This window comes from Macrotis lagotis, chromosome 1 (assembly GCF_037893015.1).
Source record: "Macrotis lagotis isolate mMagLag1 chromosome 1, bilby.v1.9.chrom.fasta, whole genome shotgun sequence".
Classification (NCBI taxonomy): Eukaryota; Metazoa; Chordata; class Mammalia; order Peramelemorphia; family Peramelidae; genus Macrotis; species Macrotis lagotis.
The window spans coordinates 64922412-64940300 of NC_133658.1; the positions used below are offsets into that span (position 1 = coordinate 64922412).

The 17889-nt window shown below is 42.1% G+C and overlaps 1 protein-coding gene across 1 annotated transcript in view; it reads right to left on the reverse strand.

Moving 5' to 3' along the window:
• Positions 1–13882, reverse strand: part of BEAN1 (brain expressed associated with NEDD4 1) — a 102315-nt gene extending 88433 nt beyond the window's left edge. The window contains exon 1 of the mRNA XM_074203188.1: positions 13831–13882. Coding sequence (XP_074059289.1) covers positions 13831–13864 — 34 coding nt within the window. The 5' untranslated portion in view covers positions 13865–13882. The remainder of the gene's footprint in view (positions 1–13830) is intronic.
• Between the last annotated feature and the right edge of the window lie 4007 nt (positions 13883–17889).

Below are 17889 nucleotides of genomic sequence, written 5' to 3' on the forward strand. Positions count from 1 at the left end.
GAAAATTTGAAAGGAGATGTGGAGGACTCATTAGGAGGTACTGCAGAGAGAATAAATGCTTCAGTAAGATAACAGGTTAAATGCCTTTCCGCATCTCTTTTGACCCTGGGATTCTGAGATTACTTGAGTTCCTCTTTAAAAACACACATACTTCTGAGAGGGTCAACAAATTAAGTTATTAGAACCTTGGAGTTTTTTTTTGAAATATATGAGATTACCTGTGTGAAATGCTTGGTAGACCTCGTTCAATTATTGCCGACTTTTTATGACCCTATGGGCTATACTGTCCATATGGTTTTGTTGGCAAAATCACTGGAGTGATTTGCCTTTTTATTCTCTAATGGGGATAAACAGAGGTTAAGTGACTTGCCTAGGGTCACACATCTAGAAGTATCTGAGTTTGGATTGGAACTCAAATCTTCTTGATTCCGGGTCCAGTGCTCTATCCACTGCACCACCAAGTCGCCTGCTAGACGAAAAGTTGTCTTCTAGGGATTACATTCCACCTCCGCATTCTCTAACAGAACTCATTTAAATTTGAGAATATATTGAGATCATTTTGGGCTCTAAGACCTTTAGTCATTTGTATGACCCAATAAAACCATATGGTGGTAGGTTCTTGGGGGAGGTGGTATATAAATACTAGCTATCATCATTATTATTTTAATTATTTTGAGAACTAGAAAAACCTTCTGACCTAAAGAAATCTCCGTCCAACGGGAGTTCCTGCTTATCTTGGTCCCTTGAATCTTGGTAAAGACATCCTGATATGACCTGGCCTGCACTTTTGGGTTATACTTTGCTCTTTGTGATTCAGATTCTACACCATCCTTTCCTGATAGACTTGTCCTTCCTGAATTTGGGGTAAATGTTATGCCCCCCTCCCTGAACCCCCTCCCCCACCTTCATTAGTTGTCTTTGCCCTGAGTGAGATAGCCCATCTTTGTTTCTGAAGAAATCCAATGGCTTCTTATTGTAAGAAATTGATTCCTATCACCTGCATAGGTGCTTACCAAACCTGGTCCAGGGTGCCAGTCCTCCACAGGTTTTCACATCACCCATGACAGAACAACTAGAAGGTACAGTAGAGAGAACACTCAACCTGGAGTCAAGAAGAACTGAGTCCAAATTCAGTCTTAGACACTTCCTAGCTGTGACCCTGGACAAGTCACTTAACCCTGTCTGCCTCTGTTTCCTCACATGTAACTACCTCCCAAGGTCATTGTAGGATCAGATGAGATATACCATGTAAAGTATATCTTCGCATACCTTAAATCATGATTTACTTGCTAGCTAGTATCATTCTCTCCCTTGAACTTGGAGCATCTCTAGCTACTTCACAACTCCTAAGAAATCCAAGTGTAGTATTCCCTTGGGAAAATACAGTTTCTTGGCAAGAAGAGAATTTTTAATAGTGGAACATGTGGCTACATTAAACAAATGGTGTTCAGTGAGGGTAAATGGATTACCATCCCAGAGGCCCCAGAGAAGGTCTTATAATTCGATCTCACTTCATATGTGGACGATAAACTTTTCTTTATCATCTCAAAGGGAGGATGAAGACTCATTAGATTTAAGGGAAAAAAAGAAAGGAAAAAAGTCTGTAAAATGCAACTGGGCCCTTTGAGAAAAGGACTGTTACCTCAGGTACCACCTCCTCCATGAAATGTTCCTTTCTACTTACAAGCTGCTTATTGAAGACTGTGGAAATTTCTAAGACTCACACACTACCCAAAGGACCTTATAATAATAGGTAGAGTGGTATGGGGGGCAAGAATGATGAAATTAGAGTTCATTTCTTGGTCCTGCCACTCATTACCTGCATGATCAATTCCCCCAGTTTTCACATCCATATTGTAAGGAGCTGGACCAGATGCCTTTTCATCTCTAGGTCCTGTGACTGAGAACAGGATGTAGCCCTAAAAACCTGTAGATGAAAACTGGCAAAGTGAGAGATAGAACCTGCCCCAGGCCAGAACAAAAATAATTATAGCTTAGTGTCCTACACTTCTGAAGCACAGTATATACATTGTCTCATTTGATATTCACAGTAACAATAGCATTTACAGAGGACTTTATTCTTACAACAGCCCTGAGAGGTAGGTGCTGCTATTATCTTCATTTTACAGATGAGAACATTGAGACAGATTAAAGTTAAATGATTTTTTCCCAGAGTTGGGAAATTAAAGGCAACCTTTAATTTTTGGTTTTCCTGACTTCCGTCCCAGGGCTCTCTATCCATTCTTCCATCTGGCTGCTTAGAAGTCTGGAAAATAATTCTGACAGCTAGTATCATTCTCACTTTACAGATGAGGAAACTGAGATCCAAAGGGAGAATGTGACTTGCCTAAGATGACATAGAGTAAGTAGTAGAGATATATTAGAATCCAGGTCATCTGATTCAGTCTTGTGAATGATGATACTCTACACAAAGCAATAAATAATGTTTTTAAAAATTCCTTTCTGAGTCAAAAGCCAGTGAATAAAAAAACTGAGTAAATAAAAGTCTCATTTTTTTAACTTAATGAAAGATTTCTTGAATTAATGTCATTGTTTTCTCCCTCACCATCTGTTGTCTCAATAAAGTTGTTTTTAAAATTAGCTTAATTGTCTATGAAGTGACTGTGTTTGCACTCAATACAAAACTTTTAGAAAATGATCTTAGTTGTTTTAAAAATCTTGACTTCCTATACTTGTATAAAGGCTACTCAAAGTTTGCCATTCCTTGGTGCCTTTCATATGTTCTAGGTATGATGCGAAGATGTATATTACACAGTTTCTGATAAACTGGAATCTTTGGTGTGAAGGACAATGGGGAGTCAAAAGTACAATATTCATACTGACAGAAAAGATAATGTTCAATGGCAAAGCAACTTGGGTCAAATATAGTGGACTATGTTGGTAGAAGGTTGTTTGAGCTAAGTCTTCTTTTAACAAAGGGCCATTTATAAAAATTGCAATTACATGTTGTGGCAGTCACAATCAATTGTGAATTTGGATGACTCTCATAATGACTGCAAAACTCTTTGTATTTACTCATCTGTGTATGGCCCATTAATAGAATATAAACTTGTGGAGGGTAAGGACAGCTTTGGATTTCTCTTTGCATTCTCAGTACTTTGTCCCTTATTCTATCTCTTTACTAGAGACAAGGTAGAATGAATCATTGCTGAATAAATTGGAATGGTATAGTGGAAAGAACACTGGCCTAAAGATCTGGGATGGGACCTAGGGTGGGGGGGAGAGTCTAGTTCAAGTCTTAGCTATAGTATGGATTAGTGGTGTGACCTTGGGCAAGTCACTTTCCTATCATGAAGCTTAATAAAATGCAATATGAGGAGACTGGATTAGATGCTCTTTGATATCTCTGAGTTCTCAGAACCTCTGATTGCAATTCTTTTGCATCAGTTTGTAGATGAGCTGGTTTTGTCATGTGATAATAAAAAGAAGAATAACATAATGCATAGGTCCAAGACAAATCAATGCAACAGACTAGGAAACATATGACTAGATTTCTTTTCCTTTTTAGTGATTGGTATGTTGGCTATAGACAAAGTTGTTATTCAGTCATTATTCATCTGTGTTTGACTCTTTGTGACCCCTTTTGGGGATTTCTTGGCAAAGATCCTGGAGTGATTTGCCATTTCCTTCTCCAACTTATTTTACAGATGAGAAAATTGAGGCAAATGAAGTTAAGCAACTTGCACAGTATTACACAGCTAGTGAGTGTCTAAGGACAGATGTGAACTCAGGAAAATGAGTATTCCTGATTCTAGGTCTGTCACTCCCTCCACTGTACCACCTAGCTTCCCCTAGGCAGAGGCAGGATTCAAAACCAGGCCCTCTGACTCATATGCAATGCTCTTCCCACTGTACTATGGTGCCTCCCAGAAGAGGGATGGAAAAGAATAAGGAGTCTAGTCTGTTTGGAACATAGAATGTACAAAGGGGGATGATTTGAAATAAGGCTAGAAAGGTAGGTTGGAACAAGATTGGCAACCTGTATCATTGAGTTTCATGCTCATGGTGTGAGCCCTAGAAATTTCCATAGGTTTCATTGCCACATCACTAGTGCTGGGTAAGTGGAAAAGAATGCTTCATGGAGGAGGTGGTACCTGAGTCACTTGAGCCACTCCTAAAGTAAGGGAAGCATCCTGAAAGGCAGAGAGGAGAGCCCATCATGCATAGACAGCCTATACCAGTGGTTCTTGAAATGAGGTTTACAGATTTCTGGGAGTCCCTGAGGCCCTTTCAGTGAAGGGAGTCCATGAAATCAAAATTATTTTTATAATAATACTAGGATAATTTCATCTCTAAAATGTTCATATTCATAGCTAGAACCCATATCAACAAAAGCTCTTTGGGTGGTCCTCAATAATTTTTAAGAGTGTAAAGGAGAGCTGAGACCAGAAAGTCTGAGGACAGTTGAACTATGCAAATCCTTATGAAGTAAAGCATAAACCTGGTCCAGGAAGAGATCATAAAAGTCATCTAATCTAACTCTTCTCATTTTGAAAGATGAGGAAATGGAAGCCACAGAAAGAAATTAGGTGAATTACTTAAGATCACAGAGGAGGTGGCAGAGCCAAGGTTCAAAATGAGACCTTCTGACTCACATTCAATGCTCTTCCCATTGGACTGTGATGCCTCCCAGAACAGGGATAGAAAAGAATGAGGAGTCTAGTTTGCTTGGAACAGAGAATGTAGGAAGGAGAATGATCTGAAATAAGCCTGGAAAGGTAGCTTGAAACAAGACTGGCAAGGTTCTTCAATGCCATGAAAAGAATGCTAGCTCCTTTCTACTTCATCAAGGGCACTGAACATCAGCGAGGGAAGTGCCCTTAGGTGACTATGACTCTGGGGGCATCAGATTAAATATTTTCATGTGGCAGATGACAATTCAAGTTTCCCCCATTATCCCTAATGACTTTGTTTTCAAACACTGTGTCAAACAGTAGACATAAACCCTTAATTAGTTCTCAATTAATTAACTCCTTTGAGAAAAAGCAGAATGAGAAATGAAGATTATATAAGATAGAGTGCTATGCCATACTCTGCAGGAATGGGGAGGGAAAGACATAGTGTATACACTTGGCTGACTGCACCCCCCCAAAAAACAGGGTTAGAAAGGTCCTTTCTGGGCTTCTAGTCTAACCTGTTCTTGGGTAGGAATCCTCTTTACAATATCCCTTAAAAGCCTACACTTGGAGAGCACCATTATTGATAGGTCAATAAACATTCATTAAGCACCTGTTGTATGCAAGGGCTGAACTGAAGATAAAAAGTAAGACAAAAGATAGGCCTTGCTCTCCCTTGAGACTCACTGTCTAATGGGTAGAACATGGGAACAACTAAGTACAAGCAAGTTCTATTTGCAATAAATTGGAAATGATCAACAGAATGAAGACACTGGTTTCAAGGGATTTGGGAGAATCTTCCTGTAGATGGTGGGATTTTAGATAAGCCAGGAAAAGAAAATCAGGAATGAGAGGAAGACCATTCTAAGCATGAAGAATAGTTAACAAAAAATGATCAGAGACAGGAAATAGAATATGAGGAACAGCCGGAGGTCAGGGTCACTGGATCAAAGAATAAGTGGAGGTAAGTAAGGTCTCAGAAAGGTAGCTAGCTATGTGATAGAGTGGAGAGAATGCTATACTTGGAGTCAGGAGGATGTGAGTTCAAATTTGGCATTAGAAACTTGCTAGCAAGTCACTTAATCCCTCAGTTTCTTCATCTGTAAAATAAGCTGGAAGAAGAAAAAAGCAAACTACTTCTCTGCAAAGAAAACCAAAATGGGGTCATGAAGAGTTAGATACATTTGAAAAACAGAGGAACGACAAAGAGCCAGTCCTGTATAGCTCAATAGCTCAGTTGTGTGTGTGTGTGTGTGTGTGTGTGTGTGTGTGTGTGTGTGTGTGTGTGTATTGGGAAGTTTTTCTATATATCAAATTTAAATCTGCTTTTTTACAGCTTTCATCCTTTGTTCCTAGTTCTTCCCACTAGGACCAGCAAGTGAGGCTAATATTTTTTCCATATGACTGACCTTTGAATATGGGTGAATTAGATAGCATGTGTCCACTAACTCCAGGTTTAGCTCTTCCTAATCTCTTCTAAATCTCCATATAGCCCAGTTTCTAGTCCTCTCCCCGTTCTGGTTACCTCACCCTCTTCAGGACTCTCTCTTGTTCATCAATATCCTTCCTAAAAAGTGTACTTAGAGTGGAACACAAGGCTACAAATATGCTCGGCTCGGGTGGGGGGAGGGGGCAGGGTGAGATAGGACTGACATCTCTCTCTGTCTCTGGAAACTTGGCCTCTCTTAATGTAGCCCTGAATATGTGACAGAAACCTGGAGTTAGCCTTCTGGCATTTCCTGATTGAATTTAACAGCAGTTATCAAGATTATTTAACATTAGAATTATTATTCGCTTAATCAAATCTAATAATAATTGGCATTAATAAGGTGAAGTTTAAATCCAGACTCAGATATTTACTAGTTGGGTGACTCTGAGCAAGTCACTTAAACTCCCTGCCTCAATTTCCTTATTTGTAAAATAGGTTTAATAATAACATCTACCCTATAGGGTTGTTGTGAGGATAAACTTATATCATTTTTATAAAATATTTCATAAACCTTAATGTGATATATAAATGCAATGCCCCTTTACTACTTCTACTAACAGTTCCTCTTCAAGAATGGACAACCAACAATACTACTACCACTACCGCCACCACTTATTACTGACTACTACTACTACTACTACTACTACTACTACTACTACTACTACTACTACTACTACTATTACTACTACTACAACTGCTGCTGCAGCTGCTACTGTTACTTCTGGATTTTCAAAATGCTTAGTTCCTTTGTCTTAATTTATTTTTTCCCCCAATAACCTAGTGAGGTAGGAATAATCATTTGCATTTTATGGACGAAGAAACTAAAGCAGAGAGAAATTAAATGATCTTTAACCGAAGTCACAGAGCTAATAAGTGAAATACAGAATTTGACTCCAGGTCTTAGAATTCCAAATAACAATGGTTTTTCTATCCCACCTCAGTGCCTAAAATGATGGAATCACTTGTGAATGGTTAGCCTTGAACAGAGAAGTTTTGGTGGTGGTGGTGAGGTCCATTTAAAAAAAAATTGAATGTTGGAAAGACTACTATACAGAAGAGGAATTTGATTTGTTTTCTTTCCAGTAGAATACAGGCTCCTTGAGGGAAGGCACCAATTTCATTTTTGTCTTTGTATTTCCAGGGTTGACCCCTAAGCCTGACACATATTAAACATTTAATATTAGTTGATTTAAATTGTTTGGCTCCAGGAGGTAGAGCTTGGAGTTTTGGGTGGAAGTGACCCAGAAGCAGATTTGTCTTGATTTAAGCACAGGGGCCAATGACAACTCAGTCCATAGAATATGCTTGGATTTGCCTTTCCTCATCAGTAGGCATTTGTGCCTGCTTCCATTCTTACATATGGAACTTAGGGTAGTCAGTTCCTGGCCATGAGTAATTGAAGGGTTGGCAGAATATGATGACAAAAAGTCTTCTAATTAGCAGGAGCTGAAAGAAATAATGACTCAGGAGGGCTGAACTGGGATTGAGTTCAAATAGAAAAAGGGCTACTGATCTTTTGATTTCTTTTTCTTTCTTGGTAAAGTAGTGACGTAGGACTGCTGCTAGGTGTCAGGTGAGGGGAAGGGTGGCTGCTCTATCTTCCACTTGGCTTCTACATGTCTGAGGACATTGTTTCTTTCCTGTTTGTTTTCCCTTTAATCTTAGATAATTGAAATATCCTGAAATGGAATAGTCCTGGCATGAACCAGGTGAATTTCGGACATCCTGAGGCTCCATCAGTCATCAGAAGCCTGGTTCATAAAAACAATGGTCATCAGGATAGAGAATCCCCAGAAGATTGTGGTGGCCTGTATTATCATGATCTTTAGTGGCAGAGAGAAGCATTGACTAGAGATTCTAGAAAACTTCTGATCCTCAGAGCCCTGTGGTAAGCTCTACCTAAGGAAAACTAATTAAAGGCTATATGAATGGAAAAGGGACTTTTGGGGTCAAGAGGTTACCCTTTTGCCAGATGAATTCTCTCTATGTGTGCCCCATGACCACTGTACTTCATTGAGAGGCCACTCTCAATGGGGTAATATTTGTAAAACATTTTAGTATATAGTAGGTATTTAACAAAAACTTGTTCCCTTCTCATCCTCCCTGTCTCCTCAAGAACTCTGTAAGAACAAGAATTGAATATAGCCCTGTTTGGGAAGATTGTTTTGTTACAACTGTTTCCTTCTCTGTAAACCCTTTTATAAAGTCTAATAGAGGTCAACTGGCTGATTGATAATGGGAAACATAACTGGTGAGGGCTCAGGAACTATAGTACTAGAAATAGTAATCCCTCAGAGTTAACCCTAAAATCCTTCATGAAGTAGTAGCCAGCATCCTCTGAGGCCCCTGCCTGAAAATGTGCTTGCCAATTAGGGAAGTGTCCCGGAGGGAAATTTGCAATTGGGACTATCTAAAAATGGAAGGAGCTACCTTGGGAGGTACTGAGTTCCTCATCACTGAAGGTTTCCAAGTAGAGGATGGTTAATCTGTTGTAGAGGTGATTTCTTTAGGTACTTATGGATTGAATTTCTCTGGCATCTTTTTCAACTCTGAGATTGCATGAATGCTTAGCACAATCCTTGTATGAAAAAAGGTTAAACTAGTTTCGTCTTGCTGCAAAAACACACACCTTATTTTTAAACCAGTACATAAAAAATTAACATTGCCAGTATACACATAGATTTTTAAAAAAAATGTTAAAATTTATTTAAGGCAATGGGGTTAAGTGACTTGCCCAAGGTCACACAGCTAGGCAGTTATTAAGTGTCTAAGCTTAGATTTGAACTCAAGTCCTCCTGATTCCAGGGCCTGTGCTCTATCCACTGTGCCACTTAGCTGCCCCTCCATCTGGATTTTTTTAAACCATACAGGCTACTATTGTAAAAGTTAGATGCTCCCAGGAATGTACCAGTAAAATTTTAATGAGGCTATCTCTGGGGAAAAAAAAGAAAGTGTCTACTCAAACTTTTTAAGTTTAATCTGCATTCATATTTTCTCCATCACTTTCTTAAGTCTAGATAATTGACAAGACAAATCAAGCCCAGATTGTTTCTGTTTGCTGATTTTGAGACTTTTATCATTTTCCTAGGTATAAATACTTACACTGAAAATTTAACAATTGACTTTTCCTGCAGCACAAGCCGTCTCTAGTATACCCCTGGATGTTCTTAAAGTACATGATCCTCAAGGTCCCTTCAGCTCTAATATTCTCCCTCTTCCCCACACATCTAATCTTCCATAATTATATATGAAATCTTATTTAATTCATCTTGCTAAAGGAAATCATGGTCATTACAGTCTCTCAGAACAATGTGGCATGGAAAGAATATTAGTAAATCAATCAACCTGGGTTCTGTTGCAATTTGGATATTAGCTTACAGCTTGCAAATCACAAGTCACTGCCTCTTTCTAGACTGTAGCTCCCCTCACCCCCACCTTTTTTTTCAAATTGATGGGTTTAAATTGGATGCCCTTAAAGAAGTCTCTCTTGTTAACAATCTCTGATTTCCATAGATGTCCACCATTTCATTTAGTTTCCCATGCTCATCACTTTTTTTGCTGCAAGGATCAGAGGCAAATTCCAAGGGAGTGAACGGAATTTGGCTCTCTCCAATTTTCTAGCTTGCCCTCCCTGCAGCCAGTTCACTCCTAAGGCTTTCCTGCTGATTGCCAGAACCACTGGAATTTCCCAACAGCCTTCAACAGCCTTCCCTGGGCTCTAGCTAAGCAAAAGCTTCCAGCTAAGTGCTGAGAGGCGATCACTGCCCAAGATGGAAATGTAGCATGGTTCAGTGGAAAGAACTCTAGAGTTAGAGCCAGAAGTTCTTGGTTCAAATCCCTTGTTATTTATTTACTCCAAGGAGTCACTTTTTCCCTCTGGGTCTCAGTTTCCTCAGTTGGTCAAGATGATCCTCAAAGTCCTTTCCAGACCAAGATCCTATCCTGAACATGGTCCAAAACATATTTGAAATGGAAAACTGATCCCAAAAGAACCATGAGGGATAAGTGGAAAGGGAACCCTTCTAGCACATAGTTTTTTCCATTTTCCTTTCAGCAGAAATTAGTTTGCTTCTGCTTGCAATGGCTCCCTGGCTCACTAGAGCACTCCCAGATGAATTTTCACATTCATACAGTTGTATGTATTTTACTGTAAGGCAAGATTTTATAGTAGGGGGAAAAGATTACTTATAGACACCAGAATAATTACTTTTTCCAATATAAATGGAGATTTCAGAGGCTTATGAAAGTATGAAGAAAAAAATCTAAGGATGTATGTGGGGTAAGGATTTATAGTTCTTAGGATTTTGTCTTAGGAGTTTTAGGAATCATCTCAGCCAACTACTTTGTTATATGGTTAAAGATAAAGAGGTATACAGTTTGTCACAGACTTGTCCAAGGAAACACAAGTAGTAAGAAGTAGAACCTAGCCTAATAGTCAAAGGATATAAGCAAACAGTTATCAAAAGAATTGCCAATAATTAATGATATGAAAGACTATTTCTCCTTACTAATAATAAGAGCAATACTAATGAAACAATGCATAGATTTCACCTCACCCTCAATAAATTGACAAAGCTGAGAAAAGATGAGACTTGTTCATGTAGGAAGGCTTGTGGAAAGCTAGGCATTTTAGTTCATAGCCAGTGAAACCGTGACTTTGTCCATTACTTCTGGAAAGCATTCTGGAGCTATACTAAGAAAGGGACTAAAATGTCCACACAATATGACCCAAAGATCCCATCATTAGGTTTATATCCTAAGGAAATCAATGATAGAAAGTTACAATATATTTATAGTGGCACTTTCTGCTGTAGTAAAGAATTGTAAACAAAGTAGATGTCCATTATTTGGGGGAAGAACTCAACAAATTGTGGTATATGAATATAACAGAATATTACTTCACCAATAAAATGATGAATAAAAGTAATACATGGGCACATAGGAAAAACTTAGATGAACCAATGAAAAGTGAAGAAAGCAAAATCAGGAAAACATGACCATATCAATGTAACTTGGAAGAACAGTAACAATTAATATCAAATCTGTACACTTTGTAATTATCATGACCAAGCTTGATCTCTAAGAGATATGAGAATGCATCTTCTTCTGTCTTTGTAAAGATGGGGAATTATGGAGGTAGAGCACAGTATACATATGATGTTGGATTTAATTCAGTCTTGCTGAACTGCATTTTATCTCTCTTAAAAATTCTTTATTACAAAGAATGGTCAGGGAGATAGGGATATATTTGGAAATAAAGGTGATGCAAAAAGAGAAGATATAATTTTTTTAAAAATAGAAATTCAAGATCTAAACCTTTTTAATTTTTCTAACTCCAAATTCAATGTCCTTTCTAGTACACTGTACCCATTCTTATGCATCAAGGAAGGGAAGAGACAAAGAGGGTTGGGAAGGATAGGACTCCAGACAAGGTCCTTAATAACAACTGATTTTTGTTTGCTTGCCAGATGTTAATAAATGACACATGTTATTTCTAAAATCTTCCCCTCCCCTTTTTGCCTCTACAATTAGTCCCTTCCTTTCCCATTATTTCCTGTTACAGTCCAAAGTCCTGTTATTTATACATCAATACAAATTGCTTTTGATCCACAAATTTCTTTGGGGAAGGAGGTGGAGGGAAGACTAGAATCAAAGGCTTACCTTGAAGATACTGGGGTTCTCTGACCTTCTAAGAGCTGAGCAACGAAACTCTGACTACCTGTTCTCACAAGCTACTGCCCTCTCTTTATCTCTCACCTCCACCTTCCCTTCCCTCTTCTTCATTGATTCTGAAATCTCGCTCAGGGGGAGTTAAGGACAAGGACAGAACACTAATCTTGGAGTCAAGAAGACGTGAATTCAAATCCTGAGTAAGTGACTAATTTGCTCTATGCCTTAGTTTTCTCATCTGTAAAAAGGAAGGTTTTGTTTTCTTTAGTTTTCAAAATCTATGATCCATTAATTTTCCAAATACCAACTTGAATGACTGTTACTATGATCTGCTCTTGGAAAAAAGGGACAAATGAGTCAGAGCTAAAGCCTAAATGAAATGCCTGGAGACCACCAAGTTAAATGCCCAGGAACCACTGACTAATCACCAGCTAAATGTTTCTTAAAAGAGATTAGGAAAAAGCTGCCTAATTAGATAAAGAAAAGAGTTTTTCTGGCCCCTGGGAGTTTGCCACCCACTAACCTACACCAGGAGCAATCCCTGTTCTTGCACATGAAAGTCATCTGGAGAAAATTCAGCCTATGCTAAGACTTCTTTTTTCCACAATGCTCTTTTTAAACACAAAAGAAGGACTTATCTATGGGGGGGGGGGGTAAAACAATGCAGAGAAAGTGTTTATTTCAAAACAACAGTCTGAAGGTAAGACAAGCATCATTTTTACATTTTACAAATGAAGAAACTGAGCCTTAAGAGTAAGTTCTCCCCATGCTGGAGGCAAGTGAATGACTAGGTGGAATAATGAGGGTGATAAAATTGGAAGTTCCCTTTAGTTACCACCTAGTCTAAAACCTTGATTTTTCAGATGAGAATGGAAACCTTGAGTCTTTCTTCAGGTGACTCAGGGGCCATATGGGGGCAGAGATTGGAGCTCTTCCCAGGTCCTTGGATTTCAAGTCCAATGCTCAGCCTATCACTTGGATTCTATACACTTTACAACAGAATGGGGGGGGGGGGGTGACAGCTACTAATGCTTCCATAAACTTTTTTCTAAATATATTCCTAGTTAAACCCTTCTTCACCACTTGTGTGCTTGCATTTGCTCAGTAATAGAAGGTTAATAAGCTCATGGGCCCGAATATGATGGGGCTTGGGAAATCAAGCCCTGGCCTCCTCTTGAGGTCTGCTTCAGTTAACTAAGCTCCCCTAAATAAGTTGCCTCTTGCTCTGACACAGATTTCTGATCCATCCCCTCCCTTTAAACAACTCTAACAACTCTCTCTGACCTGAATTATCTTGCCCTCTTTGTGATTCTGAGGGGGTGATTTGAGGGTGGGCCCACGGTGGAGAAAGGTTCCCAAAGTTCTCTCCCTATGTCCTGCTATTTGTCGACTTCTTAGAATCTTTCCAAGTGGGACCCCGGACTCCACTGGAGAACCGGATGAGAAGATTAGGGAAGGGAGACCAGGAGGGGGGAAGAAGTGGAAGGCCAAGTTTCCCAACAGAAACTTTCACCCGACCAGAGACTGAGGGGGAGGGTGCGAGGGGGAAGCGACCCCCTCCCCCAACAGTGTCAGTGGTTTGGATGAAAGAGATCTTTAAAATCCCTTCCATTCCTACAGTCTCTCATCCTAAGATTCACTCTCGCCCCCTCATTTCACACAGGAGGAAACTGAGTCGGGAAGGGATGATTTGCCCAAGGTCTTCCTCCCTCCTCTGTCCTTTGGCAGGGGCCACAACTCCCAGCCCAAATGGGGAGGGTGTCAATGTGTCCATCTGCCTGTCCTTTCGGCAGCTGTGACCCCGAACTCGGTGAGTGGAGGCCGATGGGCTGAAGGGGGTGGGGGAGGGTGAGGAAGGGTGGGGGGGGGGGGGTGTTGCGGAGACCAGGAAAAAGACTGCGGGGAAGAGAGCTGGAGCGTTTTCCCTTCCCCCACCCTCCATCCCTCATCCTCGTCCGCTTCTCCCTCCAAGCCCCAACCCCCCGACCCCCGGCCCCAGCATCCCGCAGTCCACCTGGAGCTGCGCCCCCTTACCCGGGCACACGCAGCCGGCCGCGGTCCTCTCCATGCGCCCTGAGCTCCCGGGCGCCACCGCGGGGGGCGGAGAGGGGGCCAGGCGTCTCTCCTCCTCGGCCTCTTCGGTTGGTCTGGGCGGGGCGCAATGGGGCTGGGCGGGGCAGGGTCCGGCCCCCACGGGCTCGGGCCGGGGAGAGAGAGAGAGAGAGAGGAGAGAGAGAGAGAGGAGAGAGAGAGGCGGGGAAGGGCGGCTGACAGTCAGAGGCGAGCCCGGGGCGAGCTGGGCTGGGGGCTGCGCCCGGGGTGCATCTTGGCCAGGCGGGATGCTCGGTCCCCTGGGGCCGGGCCGGGGGTGGACCTGAGCGCTCTCCTGGCCCCGACGGTCCAGCCCACCCCCCGGGGGGCGTCCTGAGCCGCCTCTCTCAGGGCCAGCTCCGAGCTGGGCCGCCGGCCGTGGCGAGCACCGGCCGCAGGGCTCGCCGGCCGCCGCCCATGGCCCCTTCCTTCTCTGGCCAGCTGCCTGGAGAGGCGCAGGGGTGCGCGGTGCCCCCGCGCGGGCTCGGGCTCCCCGGGCTCCCCGGGCTTCCCGGGCTCCGGCTCTCTCTCCGGCTCGGCCCCGGCTCCGGGACGCTCCGCTGCTCCGCCCTGGCGGCGCCTACTCAGGGGCCCACAGCTTCACCCCGCGGGATGTGTCACATTTGAAAGAGTTCAGGGGAGAAGGGAGAAGGGAGAGGGAGGGACCGCAGGCGCGCGCGCGCACATGCACACACACACACACACACACACACACACACACACACACACACACACACACACACACACACTGGACACACACACACACACACACACACACACTGGACACACACACACACACACACACACACACACACTGGACACACACACACACACACACACACACACACACGGATCAGGGAAGACAAGCAGATACGCGCCGAGACAGGGAGACAAGGGGAGACAGGCACACGCATGAAAGGAGAGAGAGCAGAGCCAGGGGCAGACCCAGAGAAGGGGAGAAAGGAACCAAACCTCCCGGGCGGCGGGGGAGGGCAGGCAGGTGGAGAAGAGGGGGGGCGGGGAGAGGACAGAAAGACCGCGGGGGCTGGGGGGTGGGGGAGAGACGGGGAGGTGCCGCAGGATCTGCAGTCTCTGAGCCCAGGGAGGAGGGAAGGGCAGCTGCCTTCTGAAAACAAACTCAATTGCTCCGCAAAGAAGGGTAGGGAGGGGGAGGAGCAAGCAAATGGGCCGCGCGTGTGTGTGTTTGTGTTTTTGTGTGTGTGTGTGTGTGTGTGTGTGTGTGTGTGTGTGTGTGTGTGTGTGTGTGTGATGACTCCGGAGAAAGCGACCCGAATGCTCAGATTTCTTAATTAGTTGCTTGGGCTCTGGTGCCAGGGGGTTGAGATAGACCTTGGAAGAATCACAGACTCTCAGAGATGAAAGGGATCCTGGAAGCTGCAATGTGAAAGCCCAAAGGAATCTTCAGCCCGGAATGTTAGACTGTGATTGGAAGGAACCTTTGACAGCATCGATCTTTTTGTGTCATGGACCCTCTTGGCCCTCTGGTGAAGCCTATGAACCTCTTCTCTGAAGAACTGTCATCAATCTATAAATAAAACATATCAGATTGCAAAGGAAATCTTTATGTTGGAATATATAAAATATAAATATATAAAGTTTGATGTAATTTCCTTATTTTACAGGAGAGAAAACACACTTTGAAAAGTTAAGTGACTTGGTTAAGATCACACATAGCCTATTCCTATATAAAATCTTAGAAGAAATAGAACATTCCTTTAAAATCCATCATTCCCACCCCCCCCCCCCCTTTTAGCCACCCCTGAGTTTGTCAAATTACAGAAGAAATGGTGGAGGCAGTGTTAAGATTTGGCCTAAGGTCTAGGAAATGCATTTTCTGATCTGAATTGCTGCCTTAGACCTGAGCAAGTAACTTTGGTGGGGGAATGGGGAGGAGGGTGAGGGGGAAGGTTAATTATGTGGTGGAGTATAGAGTGGGCAACTAAATGGCAGAGTGGAGTCAGGAAGACTTGAGTTCAAATCCATCTTCAGACACTCACTAGCTGTAGCCCGGGGGCAAATTACTTCTCCTTGTTTCCCTCAGTTTCTTCATCTGTAAAATGAGCTGGAGAAGGACATGGCAAGTCAGTCCAACATCTTTGCCAAGAAAGGGCCAAGAAGACTTAGACATGACTGAAGAGCAACATAAGATAGAGCACACTGCATTGTGGGTCAACAGACTCCAGTGGGGTTTGAATTCCAACTTAGCTCTGTGATCTTGGGCAAATAATTTCTCTTTTGGCAGATAGTGTGTCTCACTTGTAAAAGGATATAATTTTTCCTTTAACGAGGCCCCTCCAAGATGTAAATCTCAAGAAGTATGATCAGATTTTCTGATCTGTCCCAATGACCTGATTAGGTAATTTTGTGGCTGAGATGAAGGCATGTGTTCCACAAATGGAGGGGTGAACGAAAGGGATGAGAGGGCCCTCTCTTCATTCTTACCTTTGTACCCAGCTACCCATCTACATAAGATCCTTGATCCTCAGAGGAGTTTGGGAGGTGGAATTGACTGAATTAGATATGATTACTCCAAGTCAAAGTGGAGTGCCTTATTGAGGAAGGGGAATTTTTGAGTCACAAAAAATTATTGAACAAGAGCCATTGTTTAACATCTTCCCCATACCTGGAGATGGAAGCTTCCTCTCCTACTTCTTGCCTGTAAGTTTGGAGGATAATAATGATATAAATACTAATAATAGCTATCACTTATATAGCAGGTGAAAGGCTTGTTCATATTAATAATAAAACTTAATATTTATATAGTACTGTGCCTTTACAAACTTTACAAATATAATCTAATTAGATCCTCCCATCAATCCTGAGAGATGTCATTATTATCCATATTTTACAGATGAAGAAACTGAAGCAAACTGGTTAATTGATTTACTCAAGATCACAGTTGGTAGTTGAAGCAGAATTTGAATTCAATTTTCTCCAACTTGGAGTTCAGCCCTTCCATCCATTGTATCAGCTAATATGACACTCCACTGAAGGGAATGACGTGCCATCCAGTCAAGCCAGTGACTGAAGGTAGAAAAAAGCCTTCTGTTGACTACAGAAGATTGAACCCAGGGAGTCCAGTGGATTGATTCATCCAGCAGAGATGTCTGATGCTGGGAACAGCTAGTGGTCAAGCAATATCACTGTCTTGGCTCAGATGAGTTTGGCAGCAGTGGTAGAATGTTTGTCCTTATCCAGTAGTCTCTGCTCAGTAATAATCTTCATCATCACTTTTAGCACTTCACATCCATCACTGCAATTTGGTACTCTTGTTATGAGCTCATCGTGGTGGGTTGGTATATCAACCCCAATTTTGCAAGTTTCCCTCTTATGAGCCTTGGACAATTGATTTATTTGATAGGGGCTCTGGGAAGATAGTTTTTCAGCTTTATGACCCAGACTCCTCTGGCATCATCTCACTAACTAGATGTCAGAGTGGTCTATAGAACCCATATAGAGCACCTTAGCTGCTTTAAAGCAGCATCACTCTTAGCTATCTTCTTGACCCCCTAAACAAAATGGCCTTTGCAACTGAGACACATTACCTTGTGCGAAACAAGCCCAGCTTAGCAACCCATCTAATGAAGAAAATAGAAGTTACGCCAGCTGAGAATCAGAAGCAACTTGTCTTTCACAGACAAGGTTGTGTTGACCCAAAGGAAAAAGAAAAGACAGCAAGATCCAGTAATTCAAAAAGTCTTAGTTGCTTTGGTTATGTGGCTCACTACTTATGTGCCTTACTTTATATTTCAACTCTTTCCCCTGTGGAATGTGGAATTTAAGATTGAAATAGCATCCTTGCTATTTCCAAATAGGAAATTTGGACAAATTCCTTTATTTTTTTGGACATCACTTTCCTTATTTCTAAGGTATATTTTGTGTGTGTGTGTGTGTGTGTGTGTGTGTGTGTGTGTGTGTGTGTGTGTAAGACAGATAGAGACAGAGATAGAGAGAGGGAGAGAGAAAGAGGAAGAGAGAGAC